The sequence below is a fragment of the Opisthocomus hoazin genome, chromosome 6, assembly GCF_030867145.1.
Source record: "Opisthocomus hoazin isolate bOpiHoa1 chromosome 6, bOpiHoa1.hap1, whole genome shotgun sequence".
Lineage (NCBI taxonomy): Eukaryota > Metazoa > Chordata > Aves > Opisthocomiformes > Opisthocomidae > Opisthocomus > Opisthocomus hoazin.
In genome coordinates, this window is record NC_134419.1 from 2697219 (window position 1) to 2715887 (window position 18669).

The window sequence follows — 18669 nt, forward strand, 5'->3', positions numbered from 1 at the left end:
GGGCCTCACCAGGGCAGAGCAGAAGCAGCAGTCTTAGCTGGTGAGGGACCCAGAGGCTGAGACTAGTGGGGGGTTGTCAGAAAAGGACCCTGGCAAGTGCCAGCAGATGGAGAACCTGCCATGGGAAACTGGACAGAGCATTGCCGCGTGAACAGGGGAGCACTCGAAGGGGAAGTTGAAGAAAACCAGGTTTTAAGTATTGGAGAAACTGGCATAAAAGGCTTTCTTATCTCACAGGGAATGGACTATCTGGGCTCCCGTCAGTACGTGCACCGCGACTTAGCAGCGAGAAACGTCCTTGTTGAAAGCGAGAACAGAGTGAAGATCGGCGACTTTGGGCTCACCAAGGCAATCGAGACCGATAAGGAGTACTACACGGTCAAAGATGACCTCGACAGCCCTGTTTTTTGGTAGGAACTCATAACTCCTTTTCTTTTGTGCAGCCGAGTAACTTGCCTGTTCCTGCAGGCTTAGGCTTTAGGCGTCCCGACGATTTTTCCTGTTTCGATAAGAGGCCTAAAGAAAGATGCATCAGAGCAAGGAAAAAGCACCAGTACACCACACTTACCTGCTCTTGTCCTGTTTATTTCTTTTTGCACTTAATGATCCGTTTCCCCGTGATTTTGGTCTCACAGTGACTTGCTGTGTAACAGTTGTACCTTATTTGCTACTTCTGTGGCACCCCAAGCCCTGTGGGCATGTGAATTTATATACAAGGACTCTACAAACGCAGGTGTTGGTTCCCTCACTTTAAATACACGTGGGCTGTGCGTGTGTGAGTGGGTCTGTGCCCCTCTGAAGAAGGTTTTAACGCCGCCGTGTTGTGTCCACAGGTATGCTCCGGAATGCCTGCTTCAGAGCAAATTCTATATCGCCTCGGACGTCTGGTCGTTCGGGGTGACGCTGTACGAACTGCTGACCTACTGCGACTCCGAGTCCAGCCCCATGGCAGTAAGTGGCTGGGAAAGAAACCGCTGCTCAAATCACTTTTTTTTTGTTGTTGTTTTTAAATTTATTTCTCTTAGGAAACCAACCTTTGTGGTTGTCTTTCACCAAAGACCCTGTACAGAGTAAGTTGTGGTGACTGCGTTCCCCGGTGAGGAATCTGTCTTTATAAATATTACTACCTGTTTTCTGTAGTATGTGGTGTGCGGTATCTGCGTGATAAGCATCTGCCGCTAGTTTCCGTTCTGAGGTTGGAATGGCGTTCTAATGTCCGTCGGAAAGGGCCTGGCTTCGCCACTGACTCCTGCTCCCTTCACAGGAGTTCCTGAAAATGATCGGCCCCACGCAGGGACAGATGACGGTCGCCCGCCTGGTGCGCGTCTTGCAGGAGGAGAAGCGTTTGCCACGTCCACCCGGCTGCCCGGAGGAGGTAAGGAGCGCAGCGGCGCGCTGGTAATGCTGCCCTGATAAACGCTGCGGGCACTGTGTTAGCAGCAGAACACCGCACGCTCACGGCTGAAGGGCCTGGCTGCTCTCGGTGGGAAACCCTTCAGTTTGCCGTCGGAAAGGCATTTCCAAGCTTTCTAAGCTTTATTTAAAAGTGTTTTTTTGACACTGATGTTCCCAAGTTTGCGACGTCGAAAGGATTCAGAACTTCGCTTTGGTATCTGGATCCGTGTAAAATTCACGCAGAACCCTCCCGGTTCTTGGACCGCGGAGTTGCTGCATGGGAAGCGCCTCAGCAGCGTGGCTCGGCGCGGGGCAGGGCAGGCAGTAGCCATTTTGATAAAACGCCCATTCCTGAAGCTGGGGTGAAGCTGTGGCGTCGTTCGCAGCTGTCTGCAGCGCTGCTGCGTCGACTGTGGGCGCTGTCGGGCAAACGTGTGCCTTCGCCTGAACGAAAAACCCCGCGGGTGACAGGGAGCTGCTAATTCTGATCAAAACCTGAGGCGGGTTTCTGTCACTGCGCCTCGTGCCACAGCAGGGAGAATCTGCTCCGTGGCATCTACTGGGGAAAACACGAGAAATGTTTCGCACCTGCCTTAAAACCATCTCTCGTTTTGCTGGTAGGTGGACCAGCTGATGAGGAAGTGCTGGATATTCAAGCACGACGAACGGACAACCTTCCGCAATCTGATTCAAGGATTTGAAACAATTATGAGTAAAATGTAATTAACTTTTTTTATACTGGCAGTACTGTAAACGTGTGTCAAAATATAAATGCCCAAGACCTTTCATTTTTTTTTTTTTAACTACTGTAATTTGTACTCTGACTGTGCTGATGTGCTTAAAGGAGTCTTTTTCCAACAGTTTTCCTTTTTAATTTTAGTCGACAGTTGGATCAAATTAATTACAAGGTATGGCAGAAACAATAGCTTCACCTCCTCTTGCCGCTGGTGCTGCAAGGCAGCGCTCCCCGTACCCGAGCGCGGTCTCGCCCCGCTCTGAGCCAGCCCGACGAGCGCAAACTGAACGAGCGCTGCCAGAAAGCGCTGCCGTTCGCATTTACGCCAAGCCCGCTGCCCACGCTCCTCCAATAACTGAACCCGTGGACAGAAAAGGACTTGAAACAGTAATTATATCATTTTTATGGGGTTTTTGAGGAGGTTTGGAAAAATGTTTGGCTGACAGATGTGCTTTGTGTGCATTTAAATTGTAGTGAGAATAAACCACCTCTGGCATAAAGATCCAGAGGAGACAAAATAATCCGCTCGTCTTAGCCAGTCTGCAGTTCCGAGCTCTTATGTTTAGTTAAAACTATACTTTTATGTATAGTTAAAAAAAAAAAATGGCCTGTCGTGTTCAGAACAAAGAAAGAGAAGCGTGGAGCACCGAGAAAGCCACGGATAAATGGATTTCTGGATGAACAGCTTTGCTTTTCCTAACCCGGCCCCCCCTGCCCGCGCGCCCCGTTCCCGCCCGCTGCAGCTCCCACCGGTGACGCAGCTATCGCACGCGCGAGCGCGGTGCTTTGCAGCGTGTTCCGCAAGCGACCCACAGCGCGGGGAAACCTCTGCGGGGAATTCTGGACACACTTTGGGGATGATAGGAAAGGGGTGAAGGGCGTAGAATGGGGGGGGAGCCCTTCCCTCCTGCGGGAGAACGGACGCAGAGGACTGACCCCGCGGGGCAGCGTCCCTCGGCGAGGAGAGGAAGGCCTCGTGCCCACGGAGCCGGCTCTTTGTCACCGCTCACGGTGTTGGTCAGCGGCTCCCCGGGCCGGCGCGTTAATTCACGTTAGCAGTTTGTCTGTGAAGCTGCTCGTTGGGCCCAAGGTGACGATTCTTGAGCAATGTCGGCCTCCACGTAGCGCAACTGACAGACGCAAGCCACGCGCCTGTGCGGGATGCGGTCAAGCGAAGGGGAAGCCAGACTGGGACCACGTCTGCCTTGCTGTCGGGAGCCGATCCGGGCTCCGAAGCGTCAGCGGGGCGGCTGTCCCCCGCAGGCTGCGCTGAGCTGGGTGCCGGTCGCTGACCCCTGCCCTAGGGCTTGGGCCAGGATCTGGTCCCACCGCAGCTGGATTTCTGAAAATGCTTTGAGGAGATCCTCAGTTCTGGCAATAACAGAAAGAAATCTTTAAATATATAGCTATATATATATATAATTGTAATTATGAGCCACAATGAGGTTAGATTTATTTTTACAGTATTACCTGTTTTTTTCTGTATGTTACTTATGAACCTGATTTAAATCTGTAAGCACTTTGTTACTCTTTATACAAACAAATCTAATAAAGATTTTTTTTTTTTTTCTCCACGTGCATATCTTTTTTTAACCATAAATTTAACAGAGAAAGATTTTTAAACTGAGACTTCCCAGAGGAACGGTGATCCGCTCGCGGCGTCTTCAAAGCCACCTTTCCCTGCACGACGCCCTGACTTCCCAGGCAGGCCAGAGATGTTTTCCTCCCACACAAACCCACTTGAAAAGGCGCACCAACAATTTCTTTTCATTGAAAAGCGTAAGAAGTTGAGCAAGTTGCAGATACAAACAGTCTGAAACAAAATCTTACAAGTGAGTTTATCAAACGCGTACACGCAGCGGCCCAGAAATGCTCCCGGGGTCTGCGCTGCTGTTCGGGTGCCGTAAGCAGGCGCTGCCTGGCTGCAGGAGGAGGGACCAGGATTGGGGTTTCTTGGGGGGGGTTTCGGAGGTGTTATTTTTTAAGCTTTGAGAATATGAATCCTCGTCATATCACAAAGCTTGAAAGGCAGAGTTTAAGACCTTTTTTTTTAAAAAAAAATGGCTTCAGTATTATCCAGAAAGATAAAGACAGAGGGCCGGGGGCTCCGGCCTCGGTGCTGAGCGACGGCAGTCCAGCTGCCCCTGGAACAGGCGCCCAAGGCAGCCAAGCCCCGCTGCCCGTCGCAGAAGGTGGCCTTCTAACGGGCACCCACTGCTGAGGGAAGGATTTCTAAGTCTGCAGCTACAAGGATGAACAGCAGAAAAGAAAGCCTCGAGCCAGGCTGCTGAACAAAGCAGCTGAAAACACAAAGTCTCTACAGAGAAGAAAACAGGAATACAATGAAGCTGGGAAGCGGTGTCTGTGTTTTCCCACAGCACGTGGGCTGCCGCTGGCCACAGCCTATGGGTGTGAGCCCCTGCCCTACACCTGGGCTACGTGAGCGAGTAAATAGTGAGCTTCTCCTGCTAATGAGAACCAATTCATGCAGAAGGTCCTGTGGAAGGAGGGGTGAGGACTGGAGCCAGGGTGCTCTGCTCCAGCAGGCTCTGGAGTGCAGCAAAGCTTGAAAGTTATGGTGCTCAGAAGAAAAAGAACAATATGGCGAAGAGCAGGACTAACGCCATCACCCCACGAGCGTGGCCATACGGCTTCTGCTCTGACTGAATTGTCCAGGCTTGGAGAAGGCAGAAGAAGGGCAACAGGCCGCTGCTGTCCTCCGCTCGGTTACCTGTACCAGTGCTCCGTCACTGGAAGCACTGCCCGCAGCCCTGCCGTGAGGAGGACGCCGCTTCGCCACGCACCCCCTTCTACACAGCTGCATTCACAAACCATAAATTACTTACTCCAAGGAAAAGCTGTGGATTCTTGGCCTAAAAGCAGATAAAGGTTACTTCGTTGTCCATGTCTCGCCTCGCCAAATTGAATTTGACATTGCAAGGCAGCACACAGCACGGCAGCGTCTCGCTTGTAACAAACATTTATTGAAAAACATCAGAGAGGCTCTGGCAATACATTTGGTATATCTCCGTTCCAGGATTAAGAGGAAATACTAAAAATATAAAGGCTGTAAATGCAGAACTCTTAATCCTGGAAAAAGTAAGATTGAAAAAAAAAAACAAACCCCCACATTCTGAGGTAAAAAAATAAGAAACAATTCCTATCAAGATTTCAGCTTCCTCGGTCTGAGGACTCGAGAAAGGCTCAGCACTCCCTCCTCGGGGTTTTTTATTGCTTCAGCTGGTCAGAACTCACCGAGTTACTCTGCTTTGTCCGTGGCAGCCGACACAGGGAACACCGTCCCCTCCTTCCGGAAGGCAAGGCAGACTGCTGAAAAATGGCTAACCTCGCAGCAATGAGTACCGGTTCCTCGGCCAGCCTGCCCGTTGCAGAGGCTGCTCCTCCTGGGGTATTTATAACCCACACGGAAAGAATTATTTGTCTGAAGTTAAGGCAGCAATAAATAGCGGAGGTACGAAAAGCCTGCCTTCGCACCCTGAGGCAGGAGCGGCGATTTAGGTCTCAATAAACGCGCTTTTTTTTCAGCGAGGATTCTGCGTAACGCACGGCGGAGCCCTGAGTCTGCTGGCCAACGTACTCCACGGGGCCGGGCTCCGGGGAGGGAATGAGGTACGACGAGCCTCGCTTCTCGCTTCTCGCTGGAGCCGCCTAAGGACGAGAAGAAAACAAGCGACACATGATCCAGCGCAAACGGTGTCAATAAATAAAGCCTGGGAATTACCAAGGAGCAGGAGCCAGTAACCGACTCCAGAGGCCCGCCGCCTTCAGCTCCCAGGTCTGGCTATACACAGCTCATGAGTCAGCATTTGTGCCCTTTCCCTAAAAAATATGACTGTAAAAGCATCGGTGCCCATCGTCGGTGCGTTTTTGTGAGGGCAAAGGGCTGGCTGGGCCGGGCGGCCCCGCTCCACCGTGCACGCTTTTAAAAAGCAGCAGCATCATGGCCATGCTGTTACCCCGCGGCGTCACGGCAGCTCCAGCCATCTTCACCATTTGAAGCAAGGCAGCAGCGGGTCGCCTTCTGTGCCGCTCTCTTTTCTCTTGAAGAGCTGAATGGGTTAAACTGTCCTGGCAGAATCACAGAATGGCAGGGGTTGGCAGGGACCTCTGTGGGTCATCTAGTCCAACCCTCCTGCCGAAGCAGGGTCACCTAGAGCAGGCTGCAGAGGACCTTGTCCAGGCAGGTCTGGAATATCTCCAGAGAAGGAGACTCCACAACCTCCCTGGGCAGCCTGTTCCAGGGCTCCATCACCCTCAGAGGGAAGAAGTTCTTCCTCACGTTCAGACGGAACTTCTTGTGCTTCAGTTTGTGCCCAACACGTCAGATGTTGAAGGACTTGGTTTCCAGCCATGCCGAAGCGGGTTCGTGTTGCGGAATACAGCAGGCGTGAGTTTACATGTGGTACCGAAGCAAAGGAGAGAGCAGTAACCACTCTTTTAATTGAAACTTCAGTTTGACTACCATGCCTCACTCTGATACACCGAAAGTCCCACAGTTCCCCGAGCAGAGTTCCTGGTGAGGGCACCCGAGGCTGCTCCAGCACCAAGGGCCCCTCAGGGTACGCCAGGCTCAGCGGCGGCTCCTCTCGGGGATCCATCAGGGCAGGACGTTGCAATATCCACAGCCCTACGGACTGAGAAGCCCACCGCCCTCACCAGCGAGTCTCCACCACGCTCGCTCGCCCCCCCCCACCTACCACTGATTCCCACTACCAGATAGCGTGAGGAGCCACCTCATTCTAAGGGACTGAAGATCTCCCCTGTAACAACCACCCGGCGCGGGTCTCGCCACGTCCTGCTCAACCACACCGCGTCTCCTGGGTTAAGTCTGGCTCCTAGATCAGAAGATTTGAGGTTTGGGTTCCTGTTGGAGTGAATATTTTAGAAACCTTAACAAGCTGGGACACTAATTCCTCGCCTCAGAAGAACAGCTGTGCTGACCAGACATCCCTGAGCCCAGCACTTCCCAGCAGCTCTCAGAAGCACCCCTTGCTAATTCACAATGCAAATTACTCTCTGCTAAGTCTAATTTAATTTTAGTGTGCACTTAGCAGCATCACAAATAGGAATTTGCTTGAGGAAAGCCTTTCAGCTGCCCACCTCCTCTCTCCTGCGTTTCTAACAGCTGTTGGGATGCCACACGTGTCTGGCAACCCCCTGCCATGTCCTGGCTCGTGCGGCAGAGCACAGCATCGCGCCTGCGAGCTCCGTACGAACCTCCGCACCGCACGGCGGGAGAAAAACAGAGTGCAGGGTTACAGCGAGCGCACACACACGGGCACGCACTCTCAACCGAGAGAGAGCCTCCTGGGGACACGCCTGTGTGCCCTCTGCACAGAGATTTATCTTCTGATTCCAGGAACGAGAAAAGCACCTCGCCGCAGAGGCAAACGACTTCTCGTTAGCCTACGCCAAGGGACCGACCGCTCTCCTTCTGCCTTTTATGGCCACTGGCATTCAGACAAACTCTCAAGCAAGCTGCCCGACATCACCTCCGCAAACAAGCTTTCCTCTTTAGACTGGAAATAAACTGGAAGGTATTCATTAGCTCAAACTCCACTCCATCTCCTTCTCTCGTCACAAATTCACTTGTTTTCAGTCCTGTTGGAACTGTTAGGAGCCCAAAAGCGCTTTCGCTGCACAGAGCTGGAGATCTCACAGCCCACGGCAACGTGTTCAGGCCTTGGCCATCTTCACCCCAAGACACAGCAAAGCCAGCTCCAGCCAGGCCTTGTCTCCTGTCCAGGAGTCGGGAATTGCTACAGCTGTGTGTTCCTTCTCAATCTCCTCTTAAAAACGGGCACCTCATGCCACAGCCGAGATGTGACTTTCTGAACGGCGGAACATCGTGTGCGGAACCCAGCTCCGAACCTCCACACAGCGAAGGGGTTCAACGCGGCCGTGAAGGGGACCGCAGGCTTCCCTGCAGCCGCTCCAGCGCAGAGGACAATCTGGCTTTTAAGATCTCTCCCATCAGTAAAAACAGGAGAAACGTGATTTACCTACGGCACGAGAGTCTGAATTCCTCAGGACACCTAAGGCACTTGGGAAACGAGAAGAGCTACGTTCAGACTGAACAAACCCTCCATCCCCACGGTCTCGGCCTGGGTTAAACTGGCCTCGTGCGAGTCCAGACTCCAGCCTCCTGTCAGCTGGTCCTCATGGCTTCTGTCGCCTTCCCTATCCCTCCTGCATCCTTTACTGACGAAACGAAGTGTCTGCTGGGTCCGTCAGGCAAAGGAAGCTTTGCTCCATGAGGCTGGCTGAAGCAGGCTGCATCTGCCATCTGTTAGATATCTCACATTAAAGCCGTTTTAAAAGGTTTTTCCTCCCACAATCCAGGCAACAGTACTACGAAGTGGCACCTGCAGGTGACCCAGACGCTGCCATGACTTGCTAACTCCGCTTCAGAGGTTTTAGCGCAGTGGCACTCGCTGCGAAACATCTGAAAGTCAGGCAAAAAACCCCACCTACACCCAGCACGAACTGCCTCCTCCTCCTCTGTTCACTTCCCACTTCATCTGCCTACGGCAGGGCATTTGTGTGCCTTCACCCTCACAGGTACCATCTTTCCAAGAAGTTTGTTCACAAACAGCCGGCCTTTCTCTGCCCGTGGGTTTTGGAGGTGCGTGGGCAGTGAGGAGCGCTCATCTCCAGGGTGCTGCAGGGCTCGGAGGGGTCTGGCACCGGCACACCCTGCCTGACCACTGCTTTTATGCATCCCATCCACCGCGCGTGACCCTGAGCAGCTCGCAGGCCCGAGGAGCACGGGTGCAGTGGAAAAGCTCTGCCTCAGCTTGCTGTGGGTCCAAAGTCCACTCGGTGGCAGCATGGGACAAGTGAGAAGCGCTTCCCCCAGCATCTGCAACCACTCTGCTCCGTCTCACCTTCTTCACTGGGTTTTGCGGAGGAAGGTGCAAGCTGCCTGGCTGGCAGGATCCCTGGGCTCCACTGTAAAGGGTAGGCACGACCTGCAAGCAGGTCCTGTAGTCTGGGTAAGATCCACCTGCAGATTCCTAAATGCAGAACGGGATCCACGATCAACCAGAAGTTGAAAGAAAGCAGGTTTAATAATTCGTTTTTACTTGATATAGTAACGAGCGCTCAGCGGATGTGAAAATAACTGAGTCACACTCAATGGCTAAAAGGAGTGTACAATCCACGGCAGCTCAGGCATGCAGCAGTTTCTTGAGCAAAGTGTAGGATTTGCGTGATGGTTTACACAATTCCTTAAAAAAAAGTGCTTCTCGCCGGTCACAGAAACCTCGGGCTATCTGATGGCCTGGGGCAAGAGACAATCCTTCAGCAGACTCACGGGGAAATAACGTTGCAGTGTGCTGTGTCTTGGCAGGAGTGTTTTAATACACTCCTGAACTTGACAGGTAACTTGGGATTGTGGGGTTTCAGAGAGAGGAGTGTTTATGCCAGGCACAATCCAAAGCGTGCGTACGAACCCGGGAGTGTAACCGTGCAGGGAAGCCCTGCAGAAGGTGACCATGCAGTGCCACTCGTCCCATGCTCTCCAGCCCCTCATTCCTGCGGTACCGACGGCAGCAGCCACTACCAGCACGCAAAGCCGGTGTCCGGAGTCCAAAAGCAGCCTTACAGCTGATGGGAGAAACGGCCAGTGGAGACGGGAAGAAAACAAAATTATTTCTCACCTCAGAGGCTTCATTTTCAAATTCATCGACTCTTGCCGGGGTAGAGTTATATGCCTGAGCATAATGCTGATACCACTGCTGAACAGCCTCCTATAAAGGAGGAAAAAACCTCGTCCCATCAGCTGTCTCCTGAGATCACTTGAAATGAAAATCCTCGAGGGACATGAGAACGAACAAAAGGCAAAGCTCTCCGAGAAGCATCAAAACACGTTTAGCACCAGTGATAAAGTTCAAAGCAGACGTTTAAAACACGTTAAGTGCTTAAGACATGGACAAGGCACCACTGCCTTGGCAGTGGATGAAAGCACAATGTAATTTTTGTTACGTGGAAGGAACAGACGGTACAAATAGAGCTGAGTGATGACGTGGGAATCTCTGCACCCAAGTGACATCATCCGAGTCCTTCACGTTACTGAAGATAATACCAATAACACTAATGCTACAATACTACTCATGTTTTTTGACAGTATTCTAAGGATTTGGGGTTAGGAACTACCTCCATCAGACATCAAAATGCCTTTACAGCCAATAATCAGATTCCAACAAAATATTCAAGACTGCGTTAGTGCTCACACGAATCAGACAGCACAGCAGCCCACAGCACATCCCTCTCGCTTCTCTAACCCTGGTCTGGTCACCTGGTCACCAGGTCTGGTCCAACTGGGAGACGGGTCTGGCAAAGCTGCTGCTGCAGCGAACGCCGGGCAGCGACCCTGGCCCATCCACCCCTCCCGGCCAGGCCGAGACCCACCTAACACCACCCAGCCCCGTGGCCACTCGCTCTCTGGCCCCCAGACCCAACCGACTCCTGCAGCAGCCCTGCTCGACCCCAGGAGTTTTGGAGCAACGCGGATTTCCTTGCCAGCAGCCCAGGAGAAGAGCAGACAGCTTGGTTCCGTCTCCCTGCTGCAGGATGAGAGATCGGGCGACTCTGGGGAGGAGGAGGCGACGGGGACAGGGCGGGAGAGAGGGAGACCCACGGCAGAGCCAGGGTGGGTGTCCCAGCACAGACCCAACATGTTTGTACAGATTACCTGACAGCACTACAATCCAGTTCTCGTATTTGATTTGGACACAATTATATTTCTACACAGACTAGCGATGGCTACTGAAAATATGAAAATATTGTTTCACAGAACGTCCCAATGTCTGAAACTCAGTACGACACCAAAACACTGTCCAGACGAAGGGCAGCCCTCCACCTTAACGGCCATGCTCTGATCACCAAATGGGCACGTGGGGAAGAAATCCCAGGCAGCGAAAACAGCCGGCAGAGACTGCAGCAGTTCCCCAACTACATGGGAGCTTTGGGCAGACAGAACACGTCTCCTCTGGGATCTAGCCAAGGTTCAAGAAAACTTTAAAACTTTTTGGGAAGGAAAAGAGAAAAACTTCATGAAGACAGACAAAAGCCAAGAAGTTACAAGAAGTGATTTTTCAGCTGACTGCACTGAATTGAGGTTCTCAAGAAGCAATCTTTCAACGGTTACGATACTGCAGCGGGGAATATACTGAGGCTTTTTTTTGACAGGCATCAGGTGTACCTTGTGCTAAATCTATTCGGTACACTGAAAGAGATAAACTGGCAGCAAAGAGGACCTGCAAGGTTCAGTGTGAAGAAGAGGGTGGGCTTTAGTTGCAGGAAAGCCTAGGAACCGCTGAAGATGTTCGTGACGTTGGGCAATGCTGTTCGACCGCATGCAGGGCTGTCAGACCACATGTACCAAGAAGTGGATTAAGAGTACACAAACTAAAACAACGAGCATCTCGGGGAGGGGGGATGTCCGAGGAGATCTTTGCCAAAACCCCTGCTACCAGAGCTCCGAGTGACAGACCAGGCTTCCGAAGAAAGCGCTGCAAAACAACGTACCTGTGGGTATTCCCCGGGCTGCTGAGAGTAATTAAAATAATTTTCCATCGCAGGTTGTGATGCAGTTCCCTGAGACACAGCAGCATCCACGACGTTGCTCGAAAGTCCGGCCTGCTGTGCTGGACTAGAGGCTTTGCTGGCAATTGCTGTTCGTAACACAAAGAAAGCACAGCGTGTATAAACTGCACAAATTAGCTTGCAGTCTTGTTTAGCACTATGCTGGCATTAAAATGGAAATTTGCTACTTCAGATTAGGCTGTGCTCAAAATTAATCAGTGCTACTACTAATCGAAAGGCTTTCTACAAGTTTGTCTACATCAGTAAGCCCATCAACTCTGAAAATTTACCCTTCCCAAACAAAATATTTAACTATGAGGATAGACTACGTTGCAATTTTAAGACAGACTACAAGATTTCCTGAAAGATCACTCTGGGCAAGGAAACCTGCAACTCAGACTTCTAAATGCTCGCTTACCTGGAAGACATAAACCAGGCAACACGCTTGCCAAATTCAGGTAGGGGTTAGTACTAAGGCGTATTTCTTTCGGTGGTTCTCCTAGCAGCGAAGTCTGTTTTTTCAAGGGAGTCTGTGAAACAATTGGACAGGTCCAGTTTGCATAATATTCATACAGTATTTGTCAGAAATCAGGTAAGTGTCCCAGCAGGAGTCTGAAAAAAAATAGCTTAGCCCTACGAAATGTAACAGGAAAACTTTTAAAATAAATAGTGGGGGCAACTATCTGGACACACTGCCTGTACTTTTTTCTTGCCAAATAATTTTGTAGGAATGTTTCTCTTCAGACTGTAAGTTACTAAAGGCTATTAAAAAACAAAGAAAGAAAACTTTTTACATTTAAGTAAAGGAATAATAACCACCGTGACGACTCCAGATGCAGGGAGTCAGCATTAAGTACACGGCCAAGACGAAATCAACTCTTTTCACCCAGAGCCACCAGCAAATGAAGGAGAAACGAACCCTGCCCTGGAGAGACCACGCTGCCTGCAGTCTGCCACTACAACACATCTTACTGATCCCTCCATTTATAAGCCTGTACTTAAAAGGGGAAAATGTTTGAGTGGAAGTGGCGAGACCGACTCACTCCTCCAAACCACCCGAAGGCTCTCCGGTGAGGGACGAGCAAGCGTTCACTACCAGCTCGTTTCCCTTTAGCTTATGTTGGCACAAATGCAAATCAGGATGAAGTAGCTACAGCAAGTCTGAAATGCATAGCTCAAAGACATTTGTTTATACAGTATTCTACTCTATATCTATTCTGTCCATTTCTTCAAAGCCCATTAAGGAAAAAATCCATTATTTTAATGGATTAATACTATTTTCAGTAAATTAGTATTAATCAACAACTTCTCAAAAACAGCGCAACCAGTTTTTAAAGACAAAAAGCCTCAAAAGACTGCTGAAATTCTTCATCTGGACGCAAAAGCCGGCATTTAAGACACCATGACCGTTCAGTATCAGCATACAGCCTGTGGCTCTCTTGTCAAGGAAGGGATTTTTGCAAACTGGGCCTTCTGTCTACTGATGCAGAATAGGAAACAACTAAAACACCTACCAGGATTTCAAAAGAGAACTTTTCCTGATAAATAATATTCATAGAAATAAATTAATTATCTAGACTTCTAATGATTTAATTACATTTCCTTTTAACTAGATGCAATGCTGAAATAAACCACTCATTTTATATATGTATACACATACAACCTATGTATTTTATCCATGTGTATCTATACGTAGGTAAAATTCCACTTCATTACAGTAAAAAATGATTTTAAAAATGCAAAGTGTACTTTCTGAAGTAGGACCGAATCTGTCAAAGCTGTCTAGCCAAGGCAGACACCAATACTGCATACAATCTAATCACGTCAGATGCTTCAGGAAGTGTGTCGGGAAAACACAGCTCTGATCTGAACTAAGAACATGTTTCCCCATAAATGTCAAAGTATTTATGTACATTATTAAAAATAAAGTAAATTCCGTTAATGACAGGAAAAAGCTTCTGAACAAAACAGACCATTCTGGTTCAACTTAAATCCCATCCCATCAGCTTCCTAGCCCCCGCCTTCAAGGGAATAAATATTAAAACTGATGTAGACTAAGAATATGACCGCTATGGCTAAGAGGGTACAGATTGAAAGTGGAAAATTTACATACACACATAAATATACACAACTCCTGGAAACCCAAAGGCCCTGCATACCACCAGAACTGCTCCTGCTTAGTCATGAAATTCAACTGCAAGTTCAATTTTCAGTCTTTAAAAGGGACACTGCCCTTCAGATAATTTCATCATCAAATACTATGAGGCATACACATGGGAAAAAAACCCTCCAGCATTGTGAAAGGATTCCTTTGTTAATTCATTTGGACCACCAAAGAGCGTTATTGTTCTCTCCCTATTATTCATAGCTGAAATGACCTTAAAACATCTCATGAATGATCCTGTGATCTAGCAAATTTTCTAGCGAAGAACTACAGTAAGCAGTTGCAGTTAACTCTTAAGCATGTTAAAATAAAAGAGAAAATCTACACACAAGAAAAAGGAAAATATTGTCCAACGTTCCTTACCCCTACACTTGTATCAGCACTTTTTAGCTGATTTTGTTGTTTGGCATGTCCAGCCCGCAAAGCTCCCGCGGGAAGATTCGTTAAGGTCTGATGATAAGGCTGTGATCCCGAGACAACCGCTTCGGTAGTCGATTGTTTATCTGGAGCGTTATTTTGCCCTGGTATAGTTTGTCCAACAATGTGCTGATGCGGAAAGAATGGCAGCATGCCCACCCCTGCTGCTGCTGCTGCTGCTGTTTGAATTGGAGTCAGATTAGATGCTGCAGTCAACCATAAATGGAGAAACTTTTCTGTTAGACAAGATTTATCAGTACGTTTTGTTTGTGGTTTTTACTAAGTGATGAGAAAAACATTTAGACATCTATTTTACAGCTGTCCCGGAAGACTGGATTCTGACAGTAGTTTTTATTCTTTTACCATCTCAGGAGCAAACAACTCTATTTAAAGCTAATACAATAGAAGAAAACTCTGACTCTTCTCAACGTTCACCAAGATAATAAGTTACTTTGCATTTCCTTTCTCCTTCAAAAGAAAAAAACCTGTGAACATGATCCTAGAGGATCCTGTATTGGAATAGAGGGCGGAAAAAACCCCCACCACAACTGGCATTAGTAAAATTCTTTTTACAAAAGAGCTAAAAAGCATTCTTCAAAATTAAACTCTAGCCATTCAGAATTAAGTGTCTTCCATTTCTCGCCCCCTGCAAGCTTTTCCTTGCTCCAGGTTACTGTCATCACCCAGACTGTGTCTAGAACAGCAGAATACATGGCTCTCAGTGGAGGAAACAAAAAATATGCACTAAGCAGTATCACAAATTATCTTTCCTCATAAAAATTGAGGACATCACCGGTGCAAAAATTTGCATTCAAAATTGACATCCGTCAGAGACTGGATGTTAAAAGTCTATTGCTTAATGAAATGAATGCAAAAAAACCTACTTGCAGCGTCTCTTTCAGCTACTCAGATTTATCTGCTTTGAAACAACAAACCCCCACATTTTGGTCCTGAATAAAAACATATTCCGAGTGCACTAAAAACGGTGGTAACTGAGCAAGCAGAATATTTAACAGCCTGCAAATATTCAACCAATGTCACAGTGTGCTCTTCCTTCCCTGACAAACAGACGAGCGAAGCCAGGCAACAAGGCAGGATACTTCCAGTTTGCTTCCTGCTTAAACCAGCAGGTTGTGGCTGGTTATACAGATACATAACCTGTTACCCTGCTTAACTATACAGCTATATAACGTGCATCATTGTCCAGCCCTCTGCCTACCTTACTGTGCAGTGGTAAGGTTCAAACGTGTTACTGCTTTTGCTACAGTGGGAGAAAGTAAGGTGCGGAATTTCAAGCTGAGCATTTCTACTGATTTGGTACGAAATAAAATGTAATTTACACTTAAGAGCTTCTCCGCGGGTTCCCATGCCTGAACTCACTGATGGCATTACCCCTATTCCCAGTACTGTCTGAAGTAGCATTGTTGGAGGTTCTCCCAGCAAACCCGGTTTCTATAAGGAAGAATAGAAAACTGTGTAAATGATTAAAATAATCTGTCTGTAGCTAGTTCTTATAACTTTCACATTCAGTTAATCTTTTTAGATACATAAAACTGTTAAATTATACCAGATGAAGAAAAACATTTGTTTTCGCAGTTATAAGAATGTCCAGAGACAGTCGAAGTTGAAGTGACAGCCTTACACTGTTAGCCTGGATGTTTTCAATCTTCATCAGCTGCTGCTGTGGCAACGGTAGGTGAGCAGGGCTCTGCAGCACCAAGTTAGATGCGCTCCCCAGAAGGGAACTCTGTGAAATTAATAAAAGAAGTGTTAGTTGACAGTCACGGAAAACAGTACCTTCTTGAAACATTTTTCAGGTGATACTGCTAAAAAAAAAATTAATTTGTGAGTTAATGCAGCAAAGGCAAATAACTATTTCGTCCACAGAACTAAGATTTTGCTTCATTCACAGAAAGTTATTTCAAGTTCTTTTAACCTCTCTTCCTCCTAGCCCTTTTTTTCCAACTCACAACCACAAGTATGCTTTCTGATGGCTTTTAAAGGATCAAGAGTATGCTCCAAATACAATCCAGACTTCACTGCAGCCCCTGTGTCTAAGGCAGCAGGGAAAGCCAAATGTGTCCGAAGTCTCTGCAGACAGACTAGACGGGGGATTTACCTACAGTGCCAATAAGAAAGACGAGACACCAGGACTTTGGGGGATCACAAGCTGTACGAATAAGGACTTCATTGTTTGTTAACATTTGCATTGTGCCTTGCATTGCAATTCTACTACATAATCCCTGCCAAATATCTGGTGGGACTGTCACCCCTTGCTTTACAGCTGCTAAACAGTATCTTTACTTCCAAAGAGCAATATCCAGATATGTTCCCTGCCCACCCACCCCCACCTTTAGTGGCAGCTATCTCCATGAAATTCTATTCCAGAACCGTTAAAAAGCTGACAATCTGTAGGCACTGCCGTTTGCAAAGTCTATAAAATATTAACATTTTTCATTTGAAAATCCTGGATCAGTTTCCCACCAGAATTAAGCCACTCAATCAACAACTTTGGGGCACGACATTCAGACTCTGCTACTGGTATATTCAGCAGTTTGTGCTCTGGCTAGCACAGTGGCTTAAAAGAAACCTTATGCTCACTCAGGATCACAAAACCACATCATGATTCATGCTGGCTGAACGCAGGCTTGAAACTGTCATTCTGGTAGCAGCTCCTGAGCATGATTTGCCAGGCAAAATATAGGCTGCTCGACAAATCCTGTTGTACTGCGCTGCAGGAATAGATATATGGGACACTGACAGTGTCAAATCACGACAAGTATACCCTTCCTCATTTTTCTGGCATCTCCTACATAGGAAAGATCACCAAAACCAGGTAATGAAGATGGAACCCCAAAAGAAGGCAGCTCTCCTGATGCATGGCTTTGCAGATTTCGCACCCTCCTGTAAAACATCTCACAAATATTTTCAAGCCTAGGTTGTATCTGTGAGTCGTAGGGTCAAACTCCCTAGGAAAAAGCCTCTGTGCCCACAATATGTTCTTCTGGACTCAGAAATGTGTCATATAAAAGAAAAAAGGGCCATGTCTAGATTAGTTATGCATCTGCTTATTTAATTGTCTTAGTGATTTCCAGTAGAAGTTATCCAGGGCTGTTTACTGTCACCAATACCAGCGGCTGTTCCTTCTAAACTTGGTTAAGTCAAAGGAAACGTGTTAGTTCAATTGCAAAACTTTCAGAAATACAAGAGTGGGAAATCAGGATAGTTAGAACCCTCAAAAGAAAGCTGCTGGGTTAATAAAGATTTACTAAACTGCTGGATGACTCAGGAAAGCACACCACTGAGAAAGCTTAAAGCACGTTATTTTGGCACATGATAACTGTAACTAAGAGAAATGAAAAGAAAGAATCTGAAAGTCATGCTACCTCCACAGTTGAAAGATTACTGGATGAATAACCCATTTGTTCACATTCCCCTCTGCTGACTCTTTTATTATCAATTATTTTATAATGTTGTGGCATAATCATCCTAAAAATACTGTTTATTCGCATTATATTACTTTTCAAAGCCTTGAATATAAAACAGCAAAACCAAGATCCACAGGAAGATGAATCCATGTGTGCCTGGGGAGGTGGGGAGAGAGTCGAGCCAAGACACTGTCTGTTCCTCTGTCTTGTGACAATACTGAATTTCAAGACAATAAGAACAGTGGCCTCGTTCTCTGGCTTTAGAGAATACTCTGAAATAAGTCACTGAATAACAGAAAAATGTGCCTAATAGAAGGAATTGGGATAATCAAATCACTGTCAATAAAATTCAGGCTATTAGACCAGGTTTGGAGCTAATTAAATGACAGGAAGCTCCCTGGAAGAGAGTTAGACTTGCGAGTCTCTCTAAATAGAAAACACTAAGTTGTGTGACTGCAGCCCTCTTCAGCCAAAAACCATTGGATCCCCATCAATCACCCTGTTAACTGTGTAAAACACGCCTGTCTCCAGCTGCGATGAGACAACAGTCGCATTGCCTTCCAAGGAAGCGCAGACTCTCCCAGGCTGAAGAGAGAGCAGCAGTGACTAAACACACCAACTGAAAATGTCATTTAAATAAAAGCAGTGCAAGCAAAGAATGATGTCTTTTTTCATTGTACAGGACAAAAGCAACTCATTTCATGGGGCAAAATTAAGCAGTATTTATTCAAAATGGATATATTCACCTACCAGTTTTTAGCAGAAAAAAACCCCAAGAAAAGCTAAATATACTTAACATCAAGAGTATCTCTGCATTTTAATTGGGTCTTTTTTAAGATCTCTAAGTCTGTGTTTGCCAGAAGAACAGCAGAAATAACAACTAATACTTCAAGGGATTTTATTTTTTAAATGGGAATTTC

The 18669-nt window shown here is 47.5% G+C and overlaps 2 protein-coding genes across 4 annotated transcripts in view; one reads left to right on the forward strand and one right to left on the reverse strand.

Moving 5' to 3' along the window:
- Window positions 1-3705, forward strand: part of JAK1 (Janus kinase 1) — a 64687-nt gene extending 60982 nt beyond the window's left edge. For all 3 annotated transcript variants that reach the window (XM_075424297.1, XM_075424299.1, XM_075424300.1), the window contains 4 exons: window positions 238-410; window positions 834-951; window positions 1265-1375; window positions 2017-3705. In XM_075424297.1, the coding sequence (XP_075280412.1) occupies window positions 238-410; window positions 834-951; window positions 1265-1375; window positions 2017-2118 (504 nt within the window). In that variant the 3' untranslated portion in view covers window positions 2119-3705. The remainder of the gene's footprint in view (window positions 1-237; window positions 411-833; window positions 952-1264; window positions 1376-2016) is intronic.
- The window catches only part of RAVER2 (ribonucleoprotein, PTB binding 2), a 37890-nt gene continuing 22880 nt past the window's right edge, over window positions 3660-18669 (reverse strand). Inside the window, exons 7-12 of the mRNA XM_075424301.1 lie at window positions 15964-16068; window positions 15662-15773; window positions 14268-14527; window positions 12159-12270; window positions 11684-11829; window positions 3660-5800 (exon numbers count right to left, since the gene is read on the reverse strand). Of these exons, the coding sequence (XP_075280416.1) occupies window positions 5654-5800; window positions 11684-11829; window positions 12159-12270; window positions 14268-14527; window positions 15662-15773; window positions 15964-16068 (882 nt within the window). The 3' untranslated portion in view covers window positions 3660-5653. The remainder of the gene's footprint in view (window positions 5801-11683; window positions 11830-12158; window positions 12271-14267; window positions 14528-15661; window positions 15774-15963; window positions 16069-18669) is intronic.